The sequence below is a fragment of the Littorina saxatilis genome, linkage group LG6 (assembly GCF_037325665.1).
Source record: "Littorina saxatilis isolate snail1 linkage group LG6, US_GU_Lsax_2.0, whole genome shotgun sequence".
In the NCBI taxonomy this organism is placed as follows: Eukaryota; Metazoa; Mollusca; class Gastropoda; order Littorinimorpha; family Littorinidae; genus Littorina; species Littorina saxatilis.
This window is the reverse complement of record NC_090250.1, coordinates 41678111-41699365: the sequence shown is the minus strand read 5'-3', so window position 1 is coordinate 41699365 and position 21255 is coordinate 41678111. Positions and strand designations below refer to the sequence as shown.

Here is a 21255-nt window from a genome sequence, read left to right as displayed (position 1 = left end):
AGTTTTAGAAGTCTGTCTTCTTCTAATACTTTCTCAAGTGCTGAATTATATCAAATTTGGGTTTGTAGCTATTTTCAACATGGCGGCGCGCAGTGGAGACGTGGGGAAGCTGGAACGCAAGCGAAACAAAAAGCTGTCACGAATCAAAGACAAACTGGCAAAACAAGAAAATGTGATCGTATGCGAGGAACCTACAGCGGTATGAGTTAAACACCTGTAAACGTTTGATCTGTAGTATTCTTCCGGGCCTCGGGAATTGCATCACTTTTTGACACTGACATTGTGACAAAGTGACAGTGACAGTACTGACACATCTCTCAAGTCAAATGAAAGTCTTACTCTTAGACTTAGTGAAAACTGTCAACTGACCACTTTTCTATGTTCATGAATTACATTCCAGTTTGCTCTGGCCATCACCTGTCTGTTTAACGGTGTCATGCTTACTGACCGAAACCCTACTGACCGAAAAACTACATATGACTGAACAAGAATGAATACCCGCTTCGCCGGAAAGAAGTAGAGCAGAATGATACACGGCTTTGCCGGGAAGAAGTAGAGGAATACCTGGCTTAGCCGGGATGAAAGCGTTGTGGACAGTGACCTTCTAAAAATAGTAACGGGAATATCCGGCTTCGCCGGGATGAAAGCGTTGTGGACAGTGACCTTCTAAAAATAGTAACGGGAATATGGAATATGGATCTGCTTCAAATTTGGTGGGCATATTCAGGTAGACCCCGGACACAACCTGGTCGGTGAGAATTTTCAATACGTGCTCTCAGCGCACAGCGCTGAACCGATTTTGGTTTTTCTCTTCATCTTCCCAGATCCATTCCCAGTAACTCTTCCTTATCTTCTCCAGTGTTTTGCGTTTATTTCCCTTCCTTCGTGTGGCGTCAATCCATATTCCCGTTAGTATTTTTAGAAGGTCACTGTCCACAACGCTCAATCCATATTCCCGTTACTATTTTTAGAAGTTTTCCTTCGTGTGGCGTCAATCGCGTACGGTGCGCCACTCACCCGGCAAAGCCGGGTACCCGGCAAAGCCGGCGTACGGTGCGCCACTCACCCGGCAAAGTTAAAGCTGAACAGTGAGAAGACGGAGGCCCTTCTCTTTGGAACACGACAGAAGATTGCTTCCCTCACTGTGACTGACCTCCAGCTGGATGACGCGACTGTTCCATTCTCCCTTGCTGTCAAGAGCCTTGGCGTCTTTCTCGACTCCACTCTCTCCATGCAGACACACATCTCCTTCATCATCAAGACCTGCTTTTTCCACCTACGACGCATCGCCTCCATCCGTCGCTACCTCACCCACGACGCCTGTGTCAAGCTGGTTGTCTCCCTCATCTTCAGTCGTCTGGACTACTGCAACTCCCTTCTGGCTGGCCTCCCCGCCTCATCCATTCATGGCCTACAACGAGTCCAGAACGCTGCTGCCAGGCTGACGTTGAGGAAGACGAAGCGAGACCACATCACCCCCCTACTTCGCTCCTTGCACTGGCTCCCTGTCAACAGTACCGAATCTCCAACAAACTGTCCACTCTGGTCTACAAGTGTCTCAACGACTCTGCTCCCGAGTACCTTCAATCCTCCCTGGACCTGTACACCCAGCCCTCCGACCGTCCCCTTCGTTCTGCTGCTGACCCACTCCGCCTTCACATCCCTCGCTCGACACACGCATCTGCTGGTCAGCATTCCCCTCCGCGGGCCCCTCCGTCTGGAACTCCCTGCTGCTTGAGCTTCGCCAGAGCCCCTCTCTTGACGCGTTCAAGAGTAGGTTGAAGACTCAGTTCTTCCCGTAGCTGGCTGCGACTTTCATGTTCGACGTGATGTGTTGTGCCCTAAAAGACATTCTTGTGCTGTGCTCTGTGAGAGGTGTTTTCTTTGTGTTTAATATTATTTTGTTTGGACCTAGCTATTGATGTGTACATTGTTGTTAAACAGTTGTTTGTTGTATGTTTATCAGGGTTTGCTAGTGTGTGATAGGGTTCGTGTCCGTCTGTAGATGTTAGTTTCTTTGTTAGTCCTGTGTTGACAACTCTTCGACAAGCGCTTAGAACTGTACCCACGGAATACGCGCTATATAAGCTTCATATTGATTGATTGATTGATATTCGGCTCTACTTCTTTCCGGCGAAGCCGGCTACCCGGCGAAGCGGGTATTCATCTAGTATATATATATATATATAACAAAATCAAGGAAAAGAAAAGCCAAACAAAGAATGTCAAGTGGCAGCCCAAATTTTTGACCTGTTGCCAGGCCTTCCTCAGGGGTGTGTAATTCTGTGAGACGCCAATTCATGCATCAATTACTAAGCAACACAATACCATGTTATTATATATATCAGGCCTGGGAATGATACACCTTTCGTCATAAATACGACAAAGTCCTTTTCTAAAATTTCCTCCATGTGCTCTTAAAAATGCTTAAAACGCAACATTTTCCCGTCAGTACTCCCAAACCACTTTTACTCATTCCCAGGCCTGATATATATTCACAATCCCAAACCTTATTTTAATGATTGAGAATATACATTCCAAAAAAAAGTCTGTGTTTAGTTTGGTTTGTAACGGTTTCTGATAGTCACGTAATTTGCACCAAGTGAACTTGGTATGAAACAGTGGTTGTCATTTAAATTCATATGCTTTGCTATTTTGTTTGTGTGTGTGCAGATTTTGTGTGTTCAGAATGGAGGGCTAGACAATGGAGTCAGTCAGGATGAAGTCTATGGCCTGTGTTCTCAGTATGGCACAATACAGGATATCATAATGATTCCACAAAAGCCTTACTGTTTCGTCTGCTACAACGAACCAAAAGCAGCTGCCACAGCCAAGGAGAAGCTGACTGGTCATTTGCTCAGGGAAGGAAAAGACCCCTCGCAGAACATTCACCTTTATTTGTTCTTTGTGGCTAGTGGTGAGCATGTAATGATAATATTAATAATAATAATGAATAACTTGTCTATAGCGCAGCGCGAGTCCCCTTGATTGGCTCCAGGTGCTTGTCTTTTTTGCATAAGGCGTATATAAAATAAAAAAGAAAGTCCTGGTTACAGAAACCAAAATGACCCTAATTTATGCTGCTGAGCCTGTAACTTTCTTCTAACTTTCGAGGCCGGGATGGACACTGGTCAACTTTATGTGAAGACTCAGAGATGGTATCCTGAGTGATTAATTTGTTTTTTAAAAATCTGATTGAAATTAGAATTACAATTACCAATTACAATTCTTTACTATTTCCTGATACCAAAAATGTATACATTTGTTGTGTTTTAATTAAAAATATGTTCAGGACTACAGAAGAACCGTTTTATCCAAATTATGTGCAATGCTGGTTTTTCAGTTTACCACGACCATGCAGTCTGCGCTGTCACGATCAAAGGGTTTGGGCCAAAGCAGTACTTTTAATAGTCTGAGTGGGGGGAAAAAAGCCAGTGTTTTCAGTTTCATTCTCTTCGGCTGACATATTGACTAAATGTTTTTATATCGCCAGCTGTAACTGTGAGCAACTTTTGGTTTTTTTGCAGCTCCTTCTCATGTCAGCCCCTCCAGTGAGTTACCTCCAGGTCTGCTGCTGTTTGAAGAGTTTATCACTGGAGAAATGGAGCAAAAGCTGTTGAAGAGAATCAGCTTTGAAGAACATGATGTCGAAGCCAAAGGTAAGGCTCTGTACAGCCAGTGAGAGATTTTCTTGTGAAGTGCAACAAATTTTAGTTTGTGCATTTTCTTTTACCTAGGATGAGTAGGGCTCCGCAAATTATGCGTCCCTGTACATACTATAAATTCATGGAGGGATTTCACGACACACTAAACCTGAAAGGAGAGGGTCCCAAGACGCACTGAATTTCCTTTTATCATGCGTACTGTCGGTACTGTGTTCAGAAATTGTTCTGCCAGATCTGTGCCAACGCGAATTTGTGGAATTCTTCTGACCGATATGACCATAATGTTTTGTGAAGGGCTCAGACATTTTCAGAAAGTTGGCATTGCCTCGACATGAGCGTTCTATGAAGGAAAGGAATGTGCTTTCTGAAGGCAAGAATATGAAATTCCTGGTCTTCAGATCCTCTAAAGTTCCAGTGAGGGGGTCCAAGGGTCCCTCTAGGTGAAGCATCATGTAAGGAGCCCTTGCAGAGACACGATATTGAAGAAAACTGATTTACTCCCCATTCAGTCTCTTATGTACTGGAATAAAAATTGTATTAAAATTGCGTTCTTTGCTTTCTTGCCAACAAAATGTACATTGCAGAAACTGCATCCTCTTTTTCCAATTTCAAGTCAGTTTAATTGTTGTATTGAATCATTGTTTGTTACATTGGACAGGGTCCAGCTTGAAACACAGAGAGGTGAAACACTTTGGCTATGAATTCAAGTACGGCATCAACAACGTAGACCCCAGTGAGCCACTGGCAGAGGGAATACCAAAGGAATGCAATGAGTTTCTTCAGAGAGCTGTGGAAACTAGGATTGTTGCACATTTCCCTGACCAGCTTACTGTCAACAAATATCTGCCAGGACAAGGTTAGATATTTAAGGTGCAGTCGTTTCCTTTACCACTGCTACTTTACCAGAGTGGAACCCCTATTTTTAAGACCTACACAGACCTACACAAATCTGAGAAAATCAGGTCTTAAAATGGATGAATGTACAGAGATTATGAACCCCAAAATCTGAAAAGGAAAGGTTTTAAAAAGGAGAAAGTCTTGAATTCGGGTTGTCTTTAAAAAGGGGTTCCACTGTACACATGTGTCCATTGCAGATGCTTGATCTTACAGATAAATGGCACTGGAATACAGACATGTACTATTTTTTATAGAGTTGTGAATTTGTTGCAACTGGAAAATACATTGTTAATAAGTTATTGTGAAACCTCAGCAGTAACACTCAGAGGTAACTGTAACCAATTTGTATCACAGCTAGAGATGTCTCTTCTGTTATTTTGCTGAGAGATTGTGCTAAAGTCATGGTGATGGTTTGCTTGTGGGCAGGTATACCTCCACATGTTGACACGCCTTCAGCCTTCGAAGATGGCATCATGTCTCTCAGCTGTGGATCACAGGTAAAGGTCATTAAATTACATATTCTTACTCCAATTCTCACAAATGCATTGACTTCAGTCTCACATGCTAGATGTCGAAAAACCACTCAAATTACCTGCCCTTAGAAGGGTGGTAACCAAGCTAAAAAGAGACGCCATAGCCGTTGCTATGCACTGACCTTGCTCGGTTACCCATAACACCCTGCGCACCACGTGAGCGCCAGCATCCGGAATAATCATTTTCTCGACTTTTGACAGCACACGGTGGACGTGTCGATTTTTGTCACTCACTTTTGACCTTCGCATGCCGGCTTGTCCGTGAGACTAGTTGTTTCTTGTGGGTCTACCTGTCCATCTACCTTTTGGTGAGATCTTTCTGTTTTTGTTTGGTTGATAGCTTTTTGTGTTGAACAGGCACGCAGAGTTTTTCGTTCTGGGTGACTGTTTTTCGTCGGTTTTAAAATGGCCGACAACAAAGCTAAACTTAGCGCGAGACTGGAAGGAGACAAGGCTCTTAGCCCGGTTAAGAAAGCTAAACCTAAGAGTAAACCTAAGAACGGGGATTTGCCTATCATGCGGGTCGAAGATCCGTCAAATAGCACTTCTTTTGATGTTCCTATCCCTCCAAGGGCGGTTTCAGGTCCTCCTCAGCTCGCTTCCCCTGATGGGGCTAATCAGCCTGGGCCTTCTTCTTCTTGGCGTTCGCAGAGGTTACACGATCAGTCCAGCACTGGTGATAAATGTTGTCGTTTTCTCCAACTCCTGTCGACTGCCATATAGTTTGGTCTGCAAGGGAGTTGGTGACGGCCACACTTCTTTTCGTTCCTCATCTAGTAAGGGACATCGCTGTTCGGTTCAACCCTCACTGCCTCTGGTAGTGCGGCGGTTGCTCTGGAACACTCTCTCCGTAAGGAGAGGGGGTCTGCCCCCTGTCTGCCTCTGCCCGCTCACCTTGCTTTTAGCACAGCTGAGTCGGGCAGGCAGTCCTCTTACCGTTTGGGAGTGGGGGGGCATGGTAAGTCACAGCCTGGGCTTGTTCCCACTCTGCCTCATTGGGGGCAGGGGGCTGTGTCAGCCGCCCACCCTTTCCTGCCCTCGGGGCGGGATTGGGTGGGGGCTGGGGCAGCGACACACTCTTTCCCGCCCTACGGGCAGGATCGGGTGGGCGCTGTCGGACTGGCGTCTCAGTCTGTACCGCTATTGTCCTCTGCTAGCAGCCGCCCCCCTCCCCAGTTGGGGTGGGTGGGTGGTGGGACTACAGGACTACAGCAAGTTGACGGGTGGGGGCGGCCGTTTACGGTCACGTCTCTCACTCCGTCTTACCCCTCTCAGGGGTCGTTTTCTGCAGCGACGGGCCACCTCCCTCCTCACGCGGGGTGCGGGGTAGCTCAAGCTGGTCAGACCGGTTTTGTCGGCTGGGGCCAGGCTCCCGCACAGGAGTGACAGGAGTCGGGGAACAATGGGCATGACGCGGCTTTGTTCGGTGCCCCCTTCCACCCTCCTTCTCGGCAGGGTGCTGTGCCGGCTGTCTACTCCTCTTCCCCTTTGGGGCAAGGGGGTGGTGGTGGTGGTGGGCAAGCGGGGTCGGGGCACGCTTTTGATTCTCCTGTCTCCCCTCCTTTGTGTGGTGACACATTGGATGGTGGTGACTCGGATTCTTCTGTGGAAGAAGAGGAGTTTGTTGCCTTGCCTATTGGGTTTAGACAGGCTATGAGGAGAGCGGCTTCAGTGGCAGCGAAATATTTCCCGGAGGGGGTGGTGGATTCAGGCCAGGGTGTCTCTTTCCCCCCTTCTGCTGCTGACTATTTTCGGCCCTCGCGGGATGAATCACAATCGTTTCGTTTTGTGGAATCTCCCGCCGTGGCTTATCACATGTCGCAACTTTTGGCTCGGCCGGCTCCTCAGGGGAGCGGTCTTTTGCCTACTTCCTTTCCTTTGTTGCATGCGCATGGTCCAGCGCCTCCTTCTGCTAGCCCATGGCTGGCTTCGAGCGCACAGTCCACTTCTTTTTCTCCGTTAGTGCAGAAAAAGTTGGACTGGAGTGTGAAGTCTAGGAACTTTGTTCAGACTTTTGCTTTGCCAAGGGCGACATTTCCGATTCCGCCGGAGTTGGTTGCTTTGTTGCCCAAACAACCCTCCGCAAAGGAGGGAGTTTCGTTCTCGGATTCTTCTCTCTCCTCACTTGAGGAGATGGGTAGGCTCGATCTTGAGTTGGCTTTTATGGCTGAGACTCTGCTTCGGGCTCTCACACGAGCGGTTGCAGCTTCTTTGGAGCCTTTTAGGCTCAGAGAGGATGCCTCAGCCAGTGACATCTCCACACTGCTTGCGGCTCTGGGGATGGTGAACTCTGAGAGGATGAGCATGTCAGCAAAGCTGTATGCTCATGCTGTCTTTTCCCAGCGTGATCTGCTTCTCTCTCAAGCGGGGTTTTCACACCAGTCTACTGTGGACTCGCTTCGTTCCTCTCCTTTCGTTGAGGGCTCTCTTCTTGGGAGAGTGGCCCTTGACGCAAGGCAGCAGGAAGTTCAGGAGGCTAAAGACAGACATCTGGTGGGATTTTCCTTTAAAATCCCAAAGAAGTCTCAGTCTTCTCAGCCTTTCAAGAGCAAGAAGCAGCACAGCTCCTCTCGCCCTAAAGAACAAGGTGATAAGGCGGCACCGTCTAAGGGTGCTCCTTATCCGAAGAAATCTTCGTACGGAAAGGGAAGGGGGGGGGGGGGGCGCGAAAGCCCTCCCCCCAATGAGACACTCCCTATCACATCACCCCTGTACCCCCCACTCTTGTTGTGGCAGGGGGCCCCTCCAGGGCTCTATCTGTTTGGCAGGCGTCAGTGCACAGCCAGTGGTTAGTGGGGGTGGTGCGATCGGGATTAAATTAAATATTCTTACCGCAATTCTCATAAAAGCATTGTCCTCAATCTCACATGCTAGATGTCGAAACACTACTCAAATTACCTGCCCTTGTAAGGGTCGTAACCAAGCTAAAAAACAGACGCCATAGCCGTTGCTATGCCCTGAACCCACTTGGTTACCCATAACCCACCGCGCACCACGTGACCGCTGCAGTTTTTTTTTTATAGCATACTGTTATACATCTTGTTCTAATATTTCCCATCATTTTTCCCAGGTAATAATGGATTTTCGGCATCCTGATGGACGACACCTGTCCGTGCTGCTACCACCACGTAGTCTGCTGGTGATGACAGGAGAGTCTCGATACATCTGGTCCCACGGCATCACACCTAGAAAGTCAGACATCATCCCCTCCCCAGCAGGTGGTGGCCTTACGCTGGCCGTGAGAGGAACAAGGACATCATTCACCTTCAGAAAACTCTCTGCCACTGCAGGTACAGTGCTACCTGTCACTGAAGACATCCTTGGCAGGATTTGTTTTACTAACCCACAATTGGAGCATAAAATCTAAAAGTGGCCCATACAATTTCCTTCAGTGAGTCACAAGGTGCATTCAGATACATTAGCACATGCACACAATCAATTTGCTGTAACTGTAATCCTAATTAAATTACATATTCCTACTCCGAATCACATGTAGCATTGACACAATCGGAGATGCTAGGTTCTGAAAAGGCTAACCGTCTAAGGGAAGCAACCCCAACCACAAAAAGTGTAAACGTAGCCATGGTAATGACCATACACCCGGGGAGTTACCTCCCATCGTGCATGCCATGTCACTACTGCTACTGAACACGTGGTTCATATCATTCGACCTTACAGCTTTCGAGGGAGCAGGTTGTTGATTTTTGGGCTCCCCTGTGGCTGCGCTGTTTGGTGTTGTTTTGACACCCACCGGCCACGTTACCGTCTATCTTGCCTCCTGCTTCGTAGTTGGTGAGCTCTTTCCATTTTGGTCATTATTTTGACAGGAAATTTGTTGTAGTTGCTGATTTTCGTCCGTGTTTGGACCTGTGATATTTCAGTGACTACTGTTGGCCGCCATTTTTGTTGTCAGCATGAGTTGACAGATTTTTGTGGCTAGGCCGATGTATTTTGGAGGTAAACGTAATTTTACCTTCTTACTTGCTTGCTGCTTTGTTTAGTGGTAAGCTTGTTCCTTCTTGTCTTTGGTTTGACAGGAATTTATCTATAGTTGCTGACTTTTTGTCCGTTTGGACTCCTAAATGCGTTTCAGTAACTTATCTTGTGGCCGCCACTTTCGGTTGCTCAGCTTTCCTGACAGCTTATTTATGTGGCTAGGCCTATGTTATGGTGAGGTTCTCCTTACTTTACCTGCGTTTTTGCCTTCTGCTTTGTTAGTTGGTAAGCCATTTCATATTTCGTCATTACTTTGACAGGAATTTTTGTTATTGCTTAATTTTCGTCCGTTTTGGACTTCTAAATTTTGTCCAGTAACTTATCGCTTGGCCGCCATTTTGTGTATCAGCGTTGCTGACAGTGGTTTACTTGGCTAGGCTTTAGCAGGTATCTACCAGTCCGTAGGACTGGTCGTGGTTTCGGATTTAACATGTTTGTTATGTTTTGTTCGTTACTCTTTCTGCCTCGAACAAACACTTTGTGGGGCAGTCATATACTGTTGTACGTCCTGTTTCTTCTCCTCGCCTTCTCTGCCGTTAGCAGATCAGGTGTTGCAGGTGTCTGCTTTATCTTTGTGAAGAAATTTTCGCGTTCCAAGCCTGCGTCTTCCGTTGGTCCCGCTGTCTGTGGGCGACGTCACCTTGTTGGCTTCTTTGACGCTTCCGGCCGAGACGTTGTCTAGGGCGGATGTTTTGCTTCTTCGTCTTCTACCGCTGTGGTTGGCGATTCAAGTAAGTCGAGCTGGTCCACAGGCCCTCGTGAGGCCGTCGGACAGTCCCTGCTGGGACACAGCTCTTTTCGGCGGGTTCACGACCCGCAAACCCCTGTTCAGTCGCACCCTGGCTTCACTGAAGACCATTGTGTGGCTGAGCAATGGCGGCAGTTGGTTCCGGCTACTTCTCCGACGTACGCACCCGCTGGGGTCGTTTCCGGAGTTGTCTAGCCGTTTCCGACTGCTGCGCTTCCGGCACTCGCCGGAAGCATAGGTCCCCCGATGTACGCACCCGCTGTGGTCGTTTCCGGGGTTGACCAGGTCCCCCGATGTGCGCACCCGCTGTGGTCGTTTCCGGGGTTGACCGGACGTTGCCCCCCGGGCATTCGTCCTCTGTTCAGTCGCACCCTGGTTTCCTCGAAGACCATTGTGTGGCGGAGCAGTGGCGGTAGCCGTTTCCGGCGCTGCGCTTCCGGCACTCGCTGGAAGCATAGGTCCTCTGACGTACGCACCCGCTGTGGTCGTTTCCGGGGTTGACCGGACGTTGCCCCCCGGGCATTCGTCCTCTGTTCAGTCACACCCTGGCTTCCTCGAAGACCATTGTGTGGCGGAGCAATGGCGGTAGCCGTTTCTGGCGCTGCGCTTCCGGCACTCGCTGGAAGCATAGGTCCTCTGACGTACGCACCCGCTGTGGTCGTTTCCGGGGTTGACCGGACGTTGCCTTTTAGGGCATTCGGGCTTCCGGCCTCCGTCCTCGCATTCGGCGCTTCCGCTTTTCGCGGTCTCGTCTGGTGCTTTCCGGCTCCACCCGGATTTACTGCTCCTTTCGCTTCCACTTCCTCCCGGATGTCGGTAGCTGAGGAGCAACGCCAGCCCTTCGGGCAGGTGGTGTCTCAGCTCTGGCCGATGTAGTCAGCGTTTCAACCTTCGGTTGTCGCGTCGACTGCCGTTCCGGTGCCTGCGGCTGCAGACTTGCCGTCTTCTCTCTCTTAGCCTGGTCGAGGCATGAGTTAGGACGACGTCGGGGGGGACGGATTTCCGGTTTTCCGGTTATGCCGTTTCACCGGCCTTCCACCAGCACGTGGACTTCGGTTTTTTCGCCGGTTGTGTCGGACATTCAGTCTGTCGTCAGCGATTCCACACGTGTTGGTTATTGGGAAAAAGGCTTAACGCTGTCCTCTAAGCTGCGGCAGAGGTCACGTCGAAGGTTTTCCCGGGCGGGGCTTCGGCCTCCTACACTTCCTGTCTGGAAGCATAGGTTCTCCATCACAAGCGCACGTAGTGGCTTGTCTGGGGTTGATCTAGGACTGGCCTACGGGCGTTCGGGTTCCGGCCCCAGTCCTCTTCTGGTCTGTCTCACTCTTGTTCCGTCGTGGGCATTTGTGTTTCACCAGTGCGGCAGCCGTTGTCGGCGTGGTGTTTCCGGTTTTACTGGAAGCATAAGTCCTCCATTTCAAGTACACGTTGCGGTTTTGACTGGAGTTGACAGAGGACTGGCCTACGGGCGTTCGGGCTTCCGGCCTCAGTCTACTCTATGCATCTTTCGCTTCCGTTTTTTGCGGTTTTGTCTGCTGCATTTCCGGCTCTGTTCGGATACACTTCTCCTCTTCCTGACACTCCTTCGGAGGTCGGTGGGTGAGGAACAGCGGCTGGCCTACGGGCATTTAGGCTTTTAGCCTCAGCCGGGGCAGTCTTCACTTTACCTGTTGGGTGTTGCGTTTACTGCCTAGTCAGTTCGGGTGGCCCTGGACGTTTCCCCTATTCACGACCGTCAGTAGGGGGATAAGTCAGGTCTTTTTCCGGTTGGATGGTTTTCCGGTTTCCGGTCATCTCATTCATCAGTTTACCACCAGCAACTGTGACTTCGGTTTGCGTTCGTAGCTGAGCTATTCTGGTTCTCAGTCTTTAGTCAGCAATCGAACACGTTCTGGATTTCCGTCGCAGCTCAAGCTTCGGCTCAGGATTTCCCTTGGGTGCATCGACATTGGTGGCTTCCTTGTTGGTTGACTTTGTTGTCGATGTCGGACTTCCGTTCCGTGAAGATAGGATGTTTTTTCTACTTCCGGTTCCTTAGTCACCTTTTGTAGGTACCACGGTTTGCAGGTTTTGGCTAGGCCATCTCCTCCCGAAGGTGGTATCTCTAGTGTTTTGGTTCTGCCGCTGTTTCTACTATGGTTCAGTTCCGGAACATGCTCAGCCTTGGCTGGCTTCGGCTACACGGGCTTCACCTTTTGTTCCTTCTTGCTTATTCAGCCTTTGGAACTTGCCTCCTTTCTCTACTCTGTTGGCCAGCCCTTGCTAGGGTGAGCATGGAGCAGATGAGGCTGCCCTTCCTTCTCTACGCTCGTACGGCGGGTGTCGGAGGGACTCGTTTCTTTCGCGTTCTCAGTTCCCTGAACAGTCAAAGAGAGTCGCTTAAACTTTGCCTGCAGTAGAGATTCAGTCGAGTAGAGATCACCAGGTCTCTGACTGCTTTACAAAGGTTGAAGGAAGGTAGGGCTAGCATACTCAGAAACATGCTTAGCAGAAGCATGCTCATTCCTCTGGTTAAGCTAAGCTGGCAGCCAATAGGCAGCCTTGGCCGGGCAACAGCCATTCCACGTTGCGGCGATGGTGGTTGTTGCCTTCCCGTTTCTTGTGGCTTGTGGGGTTCTCTGGCTTCAGGTTACCCCTGTTTGGCCACAAACGTTCGGACTTTGGTCCTTGTTGTCTTTCATCGAGTCGGACTCTGTCTTTCTCTAGTGATCAGACGCGTTCTGGTGTTTCGTCCAAACTTAAGGTTCACTTGAGTTGGCCTCGGAAGTAACATTCAGGTTTTCCTGAGGGGGCATTGTCTTGGACAATGGATGTTTGAGGAGTAGTTCTTTGTGGCTTTCCTCCTCTCTCTCAGGTTTTGGCTACTCTTCTCCTTCGGGCAGAGGTTTAGTTAAGGTTCGGTTCCTGTGACTTCAGTCTTGGGCCTTTCCTCTCTTCTTCCTCATCTTAGTATGAGGCGAGTCCGGATGACGTCCGTTGGGTCGGGTTTCCTTACAGTCGCCCGGCTACAAAAGGCAACTTTGTCTAGGGCGGTTGTCCGTTTTTCTCCGCGTTGGACTCTGTCTTCAGACAGGGACAGACGCGCTCTGGGTTTCTGGCCAAACTCAGGTAGGCTCTTGATTTGGCTAGGAAGTTAACTGCCTGTTTTTTCCCTGAGAACTCTGGTTTCGGGAGTCTTATGGCTGGCTGGCTTCACGGTTACGTTTACCAGTCTTGGTTTTCTGCTTTCGGTTTTTGATTCACTCTCGATTACCTTCAAGCAGACTGTTTTGGGAACATTCTGGCTTTTAGCCATTTTGTTTATGGTTGCCAGTCACATCGGTTTTTGACCACCGTGGGTCCTCACTTCCGGTAGCTTACGCACAGTCGTAAGTGGCTGCTGTCGGGTGCTACCTCTCTCCCTGCGTTCGCAGGGACTGGTAGGGGATGACTGGCGACCTTCTATTTGTGAGTTTTCTCTTCGAGGTGGACTCTGGTACTTAGTGCTTGGATGTCTCTCTCTCGCTCTTTCGTGGGGATTGGTCACTCTTTTTTTTTTGAGCTGACTTCTTTCTCACAAGCCTTTTGGGCTTTACTACATCCCAAGGTTTGCAGACTTTGGCATGGTTGTCTTAAGGTCACCGCGGGGGTTCGTCCTTCTCAGTTGAGGGGACAACCTTACGCACGGATCTTCTCAGGACATTAGCATTTCCTTCCAATAAAAGGGGGGGGGGGGGGGGAAGCTTGTCTTTCCCTTGGCTCGCCAGGGTTATTAATTCAAGGCTTGGGTCTATTCCTGTGCTGTTTTTTACGGCTAGGAGATTGGAAGAAGTGCTGAGCACAGCTTTCTGGATCTCTGAGGTTGTCTCTTTCGCTTTGCCTGAGATACTTCTCGGCTGTCAATCAGGACTTTCCTTGGTTCCCTCACTGCCTGTTGGCAGTGGGCCAGCCCTGGCAAGGGCTTTTGAGTGGGTTAGATTTTCTTTCCCACTGGGACCGCCCTGATTCTTTGGCAGCGGTCCAGGTTTTTGGCAAGGTTTTTTGAGTGAGTTAGATTTTTCTTTCCCACCGCCTTGTTGTTGTAATCTGCTACATGTGATTCGGAGTAGGAATATGTAATTTAATCGAAAATTTTATTGTAAATTTTCATTTAATAAATATACCTACCCGAATCACATAGTATATTCCCTCCCGCCAACCCCGCTTTTGATTTGGAGAATTTATTCTTTAGGTCGAATGATATGAACCACGTGTTCAGTAGCAGTAGTGACATGGCATGCACGATGGGAGGTAACTCCCCGGGTGTATGGTCATTACCATGGCTACGTTTACACTTTTTGTGGTTGGGGTTGCTTCCCTTAGACGGTTAGCCTTTTCAGAACCTAGCATCTCCGATTGTGTCAATGCTACATGTGATTCGGGTAGGTATATTTATTAAATGAAAATTTACAATAAAATTTTCGATTCACTCATCTTCTTGAAGTGATATTGTTGACCATTACCTTGCAATATTCCACCAGTTTTGCCAGATTATGCATAACTACATAGTCCAGATGGTGTGGGGCATTAAACATGTGGGTCCATCGTACCAAACACCACCTGAGCAGGAATCAACATTTTATTGCCTTGTTAGAGACTTTGCTAAACTATTAGCATGAAGATAAAAGTAAAAACAACAATTATGTGGAACAAATTCAAACAGGCAATACACAACCCACAACATTTTTGTTTTTTTCTTTCTTTCTTTGTTAAGCCAGGTGAGTTATCTGTTCTTGTTTTTGCCTGTTACAGGTGTGATACCAACTGATGAAAAAGAAAGGTATGCATTATGCTTTAGTATGCGCTTTTGATAAGATCATTAGATGTTTACGCCAGTACCTAGAGCTTTCAATGAGATATTTACTGCTAGTAAATTCTGCGTTTCTTAAATTCACCAAGGCATGCGAAGTGTTTCATCATTAATATTCTGGCACTGAGTAATACCAGGCATGGGAATTGAAAAAAGTAAAAAAGGCTGAAAATGTGTAAGTAATATCAAAGTTGACGGCGCGAAGCGCCTAGCCTTACTAGGGGGGTCCGGGGGCATGCCCCCCCCGAAAAAAATGTTCTCCAAAGAACCCAAAATGTGCAATTTGGTGTCATCTGAGCTCCAAGTTTGCCATTAAATTCAGTTTTGAGAACCATTTTTGCCTCCCTCATTCATTTTTTCGGCGGACACTTTTGCTTTTTTGGCGGAACAAAACAAAAAATTCGGCGGAAATTTGCCTTTCGGCGGACAATTCTCATGCCTGAATACGTATAGGAAACAATACACATAAAAGATATTCAAATATGTGTGCATTTGTGACACTATCATGGGTCTTTTAACTTCTGTCCCCTTGCGGTTTAATTTATTTATTTCATTTCTGTAGACATGACACAAAGCATGCTTTTCACATCTGTTTCAGCTTCATGCCAAAAACGGACAAGGAAGCATCAGCCCTGGAGAGTCAGCATGTCCACTCTGTAAGCTGCACATTTCCTTTCATCATCTTACTTCATAATACAGTGGAACACCCCTTTTCTGTCCCCCTCAAATCTGACAAAATCAGGTCTTTAAAAGGAGGGAGACTTAACAATTAGTTTTTACAACCATAGTGTTAAACCTGTCATAATTTTAAGTGATCTGCTCCTTTTTTTTTGCCTCTGAATTAGTGTTTTCTTGCTTGTAGTATATCATATGTACACATGAGCTGAGAAAATTGAGTTTGCCGTGATAAGGACAATTCTGTGTTCATCAACATTTGTTGATAAAGATAAGAAATTTGTTGATGAGAATAATTTGTGCATGGCGGGAGAAGTCTGTCTTGTTAGTACATCTTAACCCCTTGACTTCCGGAACTATTTGAGGATAGTGGTAAAAAAAGAGTGTTTTGATTTGAGAGTGCATAAAAACTGTTAGGATAACAGTAGGGGAAAGAAACATATATGTATGTGTAGGTATATGATTGGAGATTCCAATAATACCACAAATTACTCAAAAGGGGCAGACAATGTTTTACGCAAGGGGCGGATAATCCAATTTATTCAGTTTATTAGTGAAAATATAGACAATGTAGACATTTTTATTGGCCTTTTGTCAGCATAGTTGAATGATTTTAGTTTTGAGATATGCCTTATTCATTTTTTATTTTTTTTTCAACAGGTTAGCCATAATATGAGATTTTTGACGATATTTCTAAAAATAGGGTGTGTTGAATTGAGATTGCATAAAAATGTTGGATCTTCCTGACGAGAATTATCAACTGTGTCGGTTCTTTTCCTACCTGTCCCACCCCTCCCACCCCTGCCTTGTCCCCTTCTGCCACGCCCCCTTCCACGCGACGTGGATGGTTGTACAAAATCATCATTATCACTCTCACTTTCGTCACTTTCAATTTCCCTTTCATTTTGAACAATGTCTCCCTCGCCTCCCACCACATTTTCATCTTCACTTTCATCTCCATTGCCGGGAATATCCATCAAAATACGAACAGCTTCCTCAACAGTATAGCGCCGATTCGCCATGTTAGAGAATCGAACCAAAGATGTCCAGAAAAACGCAATAAAATCCGTCAAAATCAATCGAATTCACTCAAAACAGCACCCACATGGAGGCAGACATCTTGGCTATCGAAAACGAGGCAACTGCGGACTCTCGGTTGTTTCCCCTGAGTAACAGGGCGTCCGACTGCTGTGAGGGTCCGACCGCGCTTAAATGCGCGGTCGGAAGCGAAAGGCTTAATCAATGTGCCTTACTTGCTGTTGTCTCGCCTTACTTGCTGTTGTCTCGCCTTACTTGCTGTTGTCTCGCCTTACTTGCTGTTGTCTCGCCTTACTTGCTGTTGTCTCGCCTTACTTGCTGTTGTCTCGCCTTACTTGCTGTTGTCTCGCCTTACTTGCTGTTGTCTTGGAGTTAGCAGAAAAATGTGTACAGTGGAACCCCTCTTAGACTTTAGTTTTCAGATTTTTTGTTCACAACATAATGTAAGTTTACCTCCTTTATAAAACACCCTTTCCTGTTAAGATTTTATTTTCTGTTCACAACATATGTAAGTTTACCTCCATTATAAAACACCCTTTCCTGTTAAGATTTTATTTTCTCCAATTTTTGTTATGTCTTAGGAGGGAGGGTTTCACTGAACCGATTATGACACTTTTGAGTGTTTTGAAATATTCTCAGTTATATTTCTAATTCTTCTTCTTCTTCTGCGTTCGTGGGCTGAAACTCCCACGTACACTCGTGTTTTTTGCACGAGTGGAATTTTACGTGTATGACCGTTTTTTTAACCCGGCATTTTGGCAGCCATACGCCGTTTTCGGAGGAAGCATGCTGGGTATTTTCGTGTTTCTATAACCCACCGAACTCTGACATGGATTACAGGATCTTTTTCGTGCGCACTTGGTCTTGTGCTTGCGTGTACACACGGGTGTGTTCGGACACCGAGGAGAGTCTGCACACAAAGTTGACTCTGAGAAATAAATCTCTCGCCGAACGTGGGGACGAACTCACGCTGACAGCGGCCAACTGGATACAAATCCAGCGCGCTACCGACTGAGCTACATCCCCGCCCCTTTTATTTTCTCCAATTTTTGTTAGGTCTTAGGAGGGAGGGTTTCACTGAACCGATTATGACACTTTTGAGTGTTTTGAAATATTCTCAGTTATGTTTCTAATTGATATTTGTAGAGCAGTACCAAGAAGAGAATTCAAAGAAAATAAATCAGTGCTTTGAGATTGCAGAGGTGTACACGTATACGGTTGAACTTGAATGTCTTCTCTTTGAAATGTGAAGGTTTATGAAGAGATTGCAGACCACTTCAGCGACACGCGACACAAACCTTGGCCTCAGATCGCAGACTTCTTGCGGGCCCAGCAGCCTGGTTCTGTTCTTGTAGACATAGGGTGTGGCAATGGAAAATACTTATCTGTCAACCCACATCTCTGCAAGGTATCTATCTGTGTGTGACTGAACTTCTTTGTGTGTGTGTGTTTTGTGATTAATGGGCAAAGAATGATCAAAGTAAATACTGAGAGTTTTCCAAAATTATTAATGCGCAAACATCGCAGGAAGCCAGCAGAAATGGAAACGGATATGCGTCATATGTAGCATTGTATACAGCGGGTGTTTCAGGGATCTACGAATGGGAGTTCGAGCGGGCAGTGTTGGGCGCTCTGGGGGGAAAAAGGATAAATTTACAAGGAGTTGGAAGACTTTCCTGCAACACCATATGTATTCAGAACCCAAGGCAGTTACAACTTTTACTGTATGTGCAGATTGGGTCTGATCGCAGTGAGAAATTGGCAGGTATCTGCAAGCACCGTGGTTTCCAGGTGTTTGTGGCAGATGTGCTGGCCATACCTGTACGCTCAGGCTCGGTAGACGTTGGCCTGTGCATCGCGGTTATCCATCATCTCTCCACTAAGGTGAGTGTAAACTTGTTGAGTGTCTGTTGATACAGCTTTCACATTTTGAAAGGTAAGCATTCAGAAAAACCACTGAAGCCAAGAGGTATATACTGTGCAATGTGATGCTATAAAATCGTTTAGCGTAGACTAAAAGAGCTTTTCAGCATTTATCAAGCATGGGACAGAATGAGTTAGACACATTAAATTCATGAGAGTAAAAATGTTGTGTCTGGGTGTGTTTGCTGGTGTGACTTAAAATGTTGACTATGACTTCACACTCCTGAGAGAGTCTAGCATTATACAGAATTGTGTGATCAGTTGTGCACGTAGTTTATACCTCTAGAAAATGACAGTGATTGTTTGCATTTTCACCAGGTAAGACGGAAACAAGCCATTGAGGAGCTGGTTCGAATCCTGAGACCAGGAGGACATGTTCTGATCTACGTGTGGGCTCAAGAACAAGAAAAAGACAACAAAAAGTCTAAGTACCTGAAATCTTGTAGGGAATACAAGCAAGAGCAAAAGCAAGACGCAGAAAAACATCAGGAACAGGACCAAACCAGTGCAAGGAAAAGTTCAGAATCTGAGTTAGAAAGCAAAAATATGCCCAAACAAAACCAGATTTCAGATGAATGTGACAATAGTGTAGAGTTTGGAAAGGGAAATGTGCACAGGGACAATTTGAAAACAACTGAATTAGAGCACAACTTCAATGGTTTATGTGCAAGGGACATAGACGATAGCAGTGCAAATCCTGGCACTTTACACCAGACAGGGGAGCTAAGCTTTGATGATTCCTCCAACAGTAATTTATCTCAATACAGAACAGATAGTAAAAAGTTACAGGTTCACGTGAACAGGACAGAATTCAAAGAGCAGGATATGCTAGTTCCTTGGCAACTCAAGAAAGCCAGTGGTGTAGAAATGAAAACTGGAAACGTGGAATTGAAAGAATGTCAGACGTTTCACCGATACTACCACGTGTTCAAACAAGGGGAGCTGGACTCTCTGTGTGCGGAGGTGACAGGTTGTGTGGTGAACCGAAGCTACTATGATCAAGGCAACTGGTGTGTGGAGCTTGAAAAATGCTGATTTGTGTGTGTGGTGTGAATCGCTGTGTGTGCGAGAAATGCTGGGCGTGTATGTGCGAGTGCATGTGTTCAATTTTGTGTGAAGTGAAAGTTAGCTTTACTTTTGGTGCAAAGATGACAATAAAAATCATGGTGCCAAGAGAGAGAGCATGGAGAAAAGAGAATACAAGAGAAGGAGAGCATGACAGAGAAAAAGAGAGAACACTTTACTGAATGATATCTATGCACAGGGGAAAATGTGCCCATAAATTAAAAATCTATGTATAATAAAAGTGAAACTTGGACAACAAAATTGCATTCTATTTTTATTTTATTTGTGACAAAACGTGCACACGTGAAAAGTGTATATTATTAATTCTCTGCTACTGCTAGATGAGTGGTCATACTGGCTAATAAATATAACACAAACACACATACAAATCAGGAACACTCAGACCTGGGAACCCATACGATTTCGCCGTATTTTGTACGCATGATTGTCAAGAATACAGCTTTGTATTCCATGTTTATTATCTTTTACGAAGTAATTATAGTTAAATAGTCTTTTATGTTTTTTTATTTGTTCTACCTTCTTAGGACTATGGAGTTTTATGCATTGCCTTTTATAGTTAACTAAATTTTTGTATTTGAAATAGTCCATTGTAGTCGGTGTAGGCCGTAAGCTTATTTTAATCGTTTGTCCAGTATTTAATGTAATTCTCTATTTTTGTATGAACTCAAATGTTAAGTGTTCTTAGTATGTCTTGTTAGGCTAAGTTCTATTTAATCAGAGTATGTTTGCGTGTGCTTATACCTAGTGATATTGTAAAGCGCATAGTGCTTTTAGTTATGCGCTATAAAAATCTCCTTAATAAATAAATAAATAAATAAAGAATACGATCAGTACGGTCAGTGGGGAAATAAATACGACGATAAAAATTCCTAGACTACTTTTCTTCACAAGCCCATCCCGAAGCCGATCCAGTATTTTGACACATGATTACTGTTTTGGTCAAAAGCATTTGTTTTAAATGTATAGGTAAACTTAATTAACAGTGTGACGGACGCGTGTGAAGCATTTTTTAATCATGGATGTTCAAATGCTGTGTGGAGTAATCTCATTTTTCTGAAAATACACCAAGTTTGTTTGAGAATACTATAAGTGCAACACAGGGGTTCCCAGGTCTGAACACTATCTTTCCTGTATAAATAGATTATGTAACCATTTTACAAATCATCGTGACAGTACAAATATTTCATTTGAAAAGACTATTGGTAAATGCTGCGAAAGACAAGGCACCATAAGTAATCACCCTTGCCACAAAAACTAAAGTCACAACACTACGTCCTTCTGCAGATAAATTGATATAAATAATTAAATGCAGAAAAACAATTTACATAATAACCTAAACCCAGTCTCACTGATAATGTTGACAGGTTGTCATCATTTCTAGAATGCAGTGGTTTTACCATGTATATCGAACAAAAGTATGACGGAGAAATATGAAAATGCTAGTCAAATCAATAATATGGTAGAGAAACTTTTTTTCATCATCACACAAGTGAAAAAAGAACACTTCACTGAATATTCAGACCAAAATTGCATGGTTTAAAGGAAATGCTATATTCTTTACATGTCGCTGTCTTCACTCGGTTGCATCATCAAGACTTTTCACATAATGGAAGCTTTTGCTACGGTTATCTCCCTTCCTAAAACATGTGCGATACACCACCAATAAGAGGATGTGTAAGTACATGTAGTATCAAAACAAGTAATAAATCTGGGGTGTCGTTTGGCATTGGCAGTCGGCAAAATGCCAAAACTTCCTTCAAATCACCAAAAACTTTGCCGTCATTTCGACAGATATATATATGTGTAACTTTTTTCACGGTGGAACTTAACCATGAGAAAATTGCCAGAACTTGTATAGGCATTTTG

At 45.7% G+C, this 21255-nt stretch overlaps 1 protein-coding gene across 1 annotated transcript; it reads left to right on the top strand.

The window, feature by feature from the left end:
- Window positions 1–73: 73 nt before the first annotated feature.
- On the top strand, window positions 74–20053 carry LOC138969243 (tRNA (carboxymethyluridine(34)-5-O)-methyltransferase alkbh8-like). Its single transcript, XM_070341987.1, has 11 exons — window positions 74–199; window positions 2674–2917; window positions 3528–3659; window positions 4324–4521; window positions 4989–5059; window positions 8166–8385; window positions 14610–14637; window positions 15266–15323; window positions 17633–17788; window positions 18115–18264; window positions 18622–20053. Exons 1-11 carry the CDS (start codon window positions 80–82, stop codon window positions 19336–19338), a joined length of 2094 nt encoding a protein of 697 aa, XP_070198088.1. The 5' UTR covers window positions 74–79; the 3' UTR covers window positions 19339–20053.
- Window positions 20054–21255: the final 1202 nt, after the last annotated feature.

Excerpts from the sequence above, each read along its gene's own strand:
- LOC138969243 (XM_070341987.1), top strand. The coding sequence starts at position 80 with ATGGCGGCGCGCAGTGGAGACGTGGGGAAGCTGGAACGCAAGCGAAAC. Across the intron at positions 3,660-4,323 it reads ACATGATGTCGAAGCCAAAG|GGTCCAGCTTGAAACACAGA; the intron begins GTAAGGCTCTGT and ends TACATTGGACAG. Across the intron at positions 14,638-15,265 it reads CCAACTGATGAAAAAGAAAG|CTTCATGCCAAAAACGGACA; the intron begins GTATGCATTATG and ends CATCTGTTTCAG.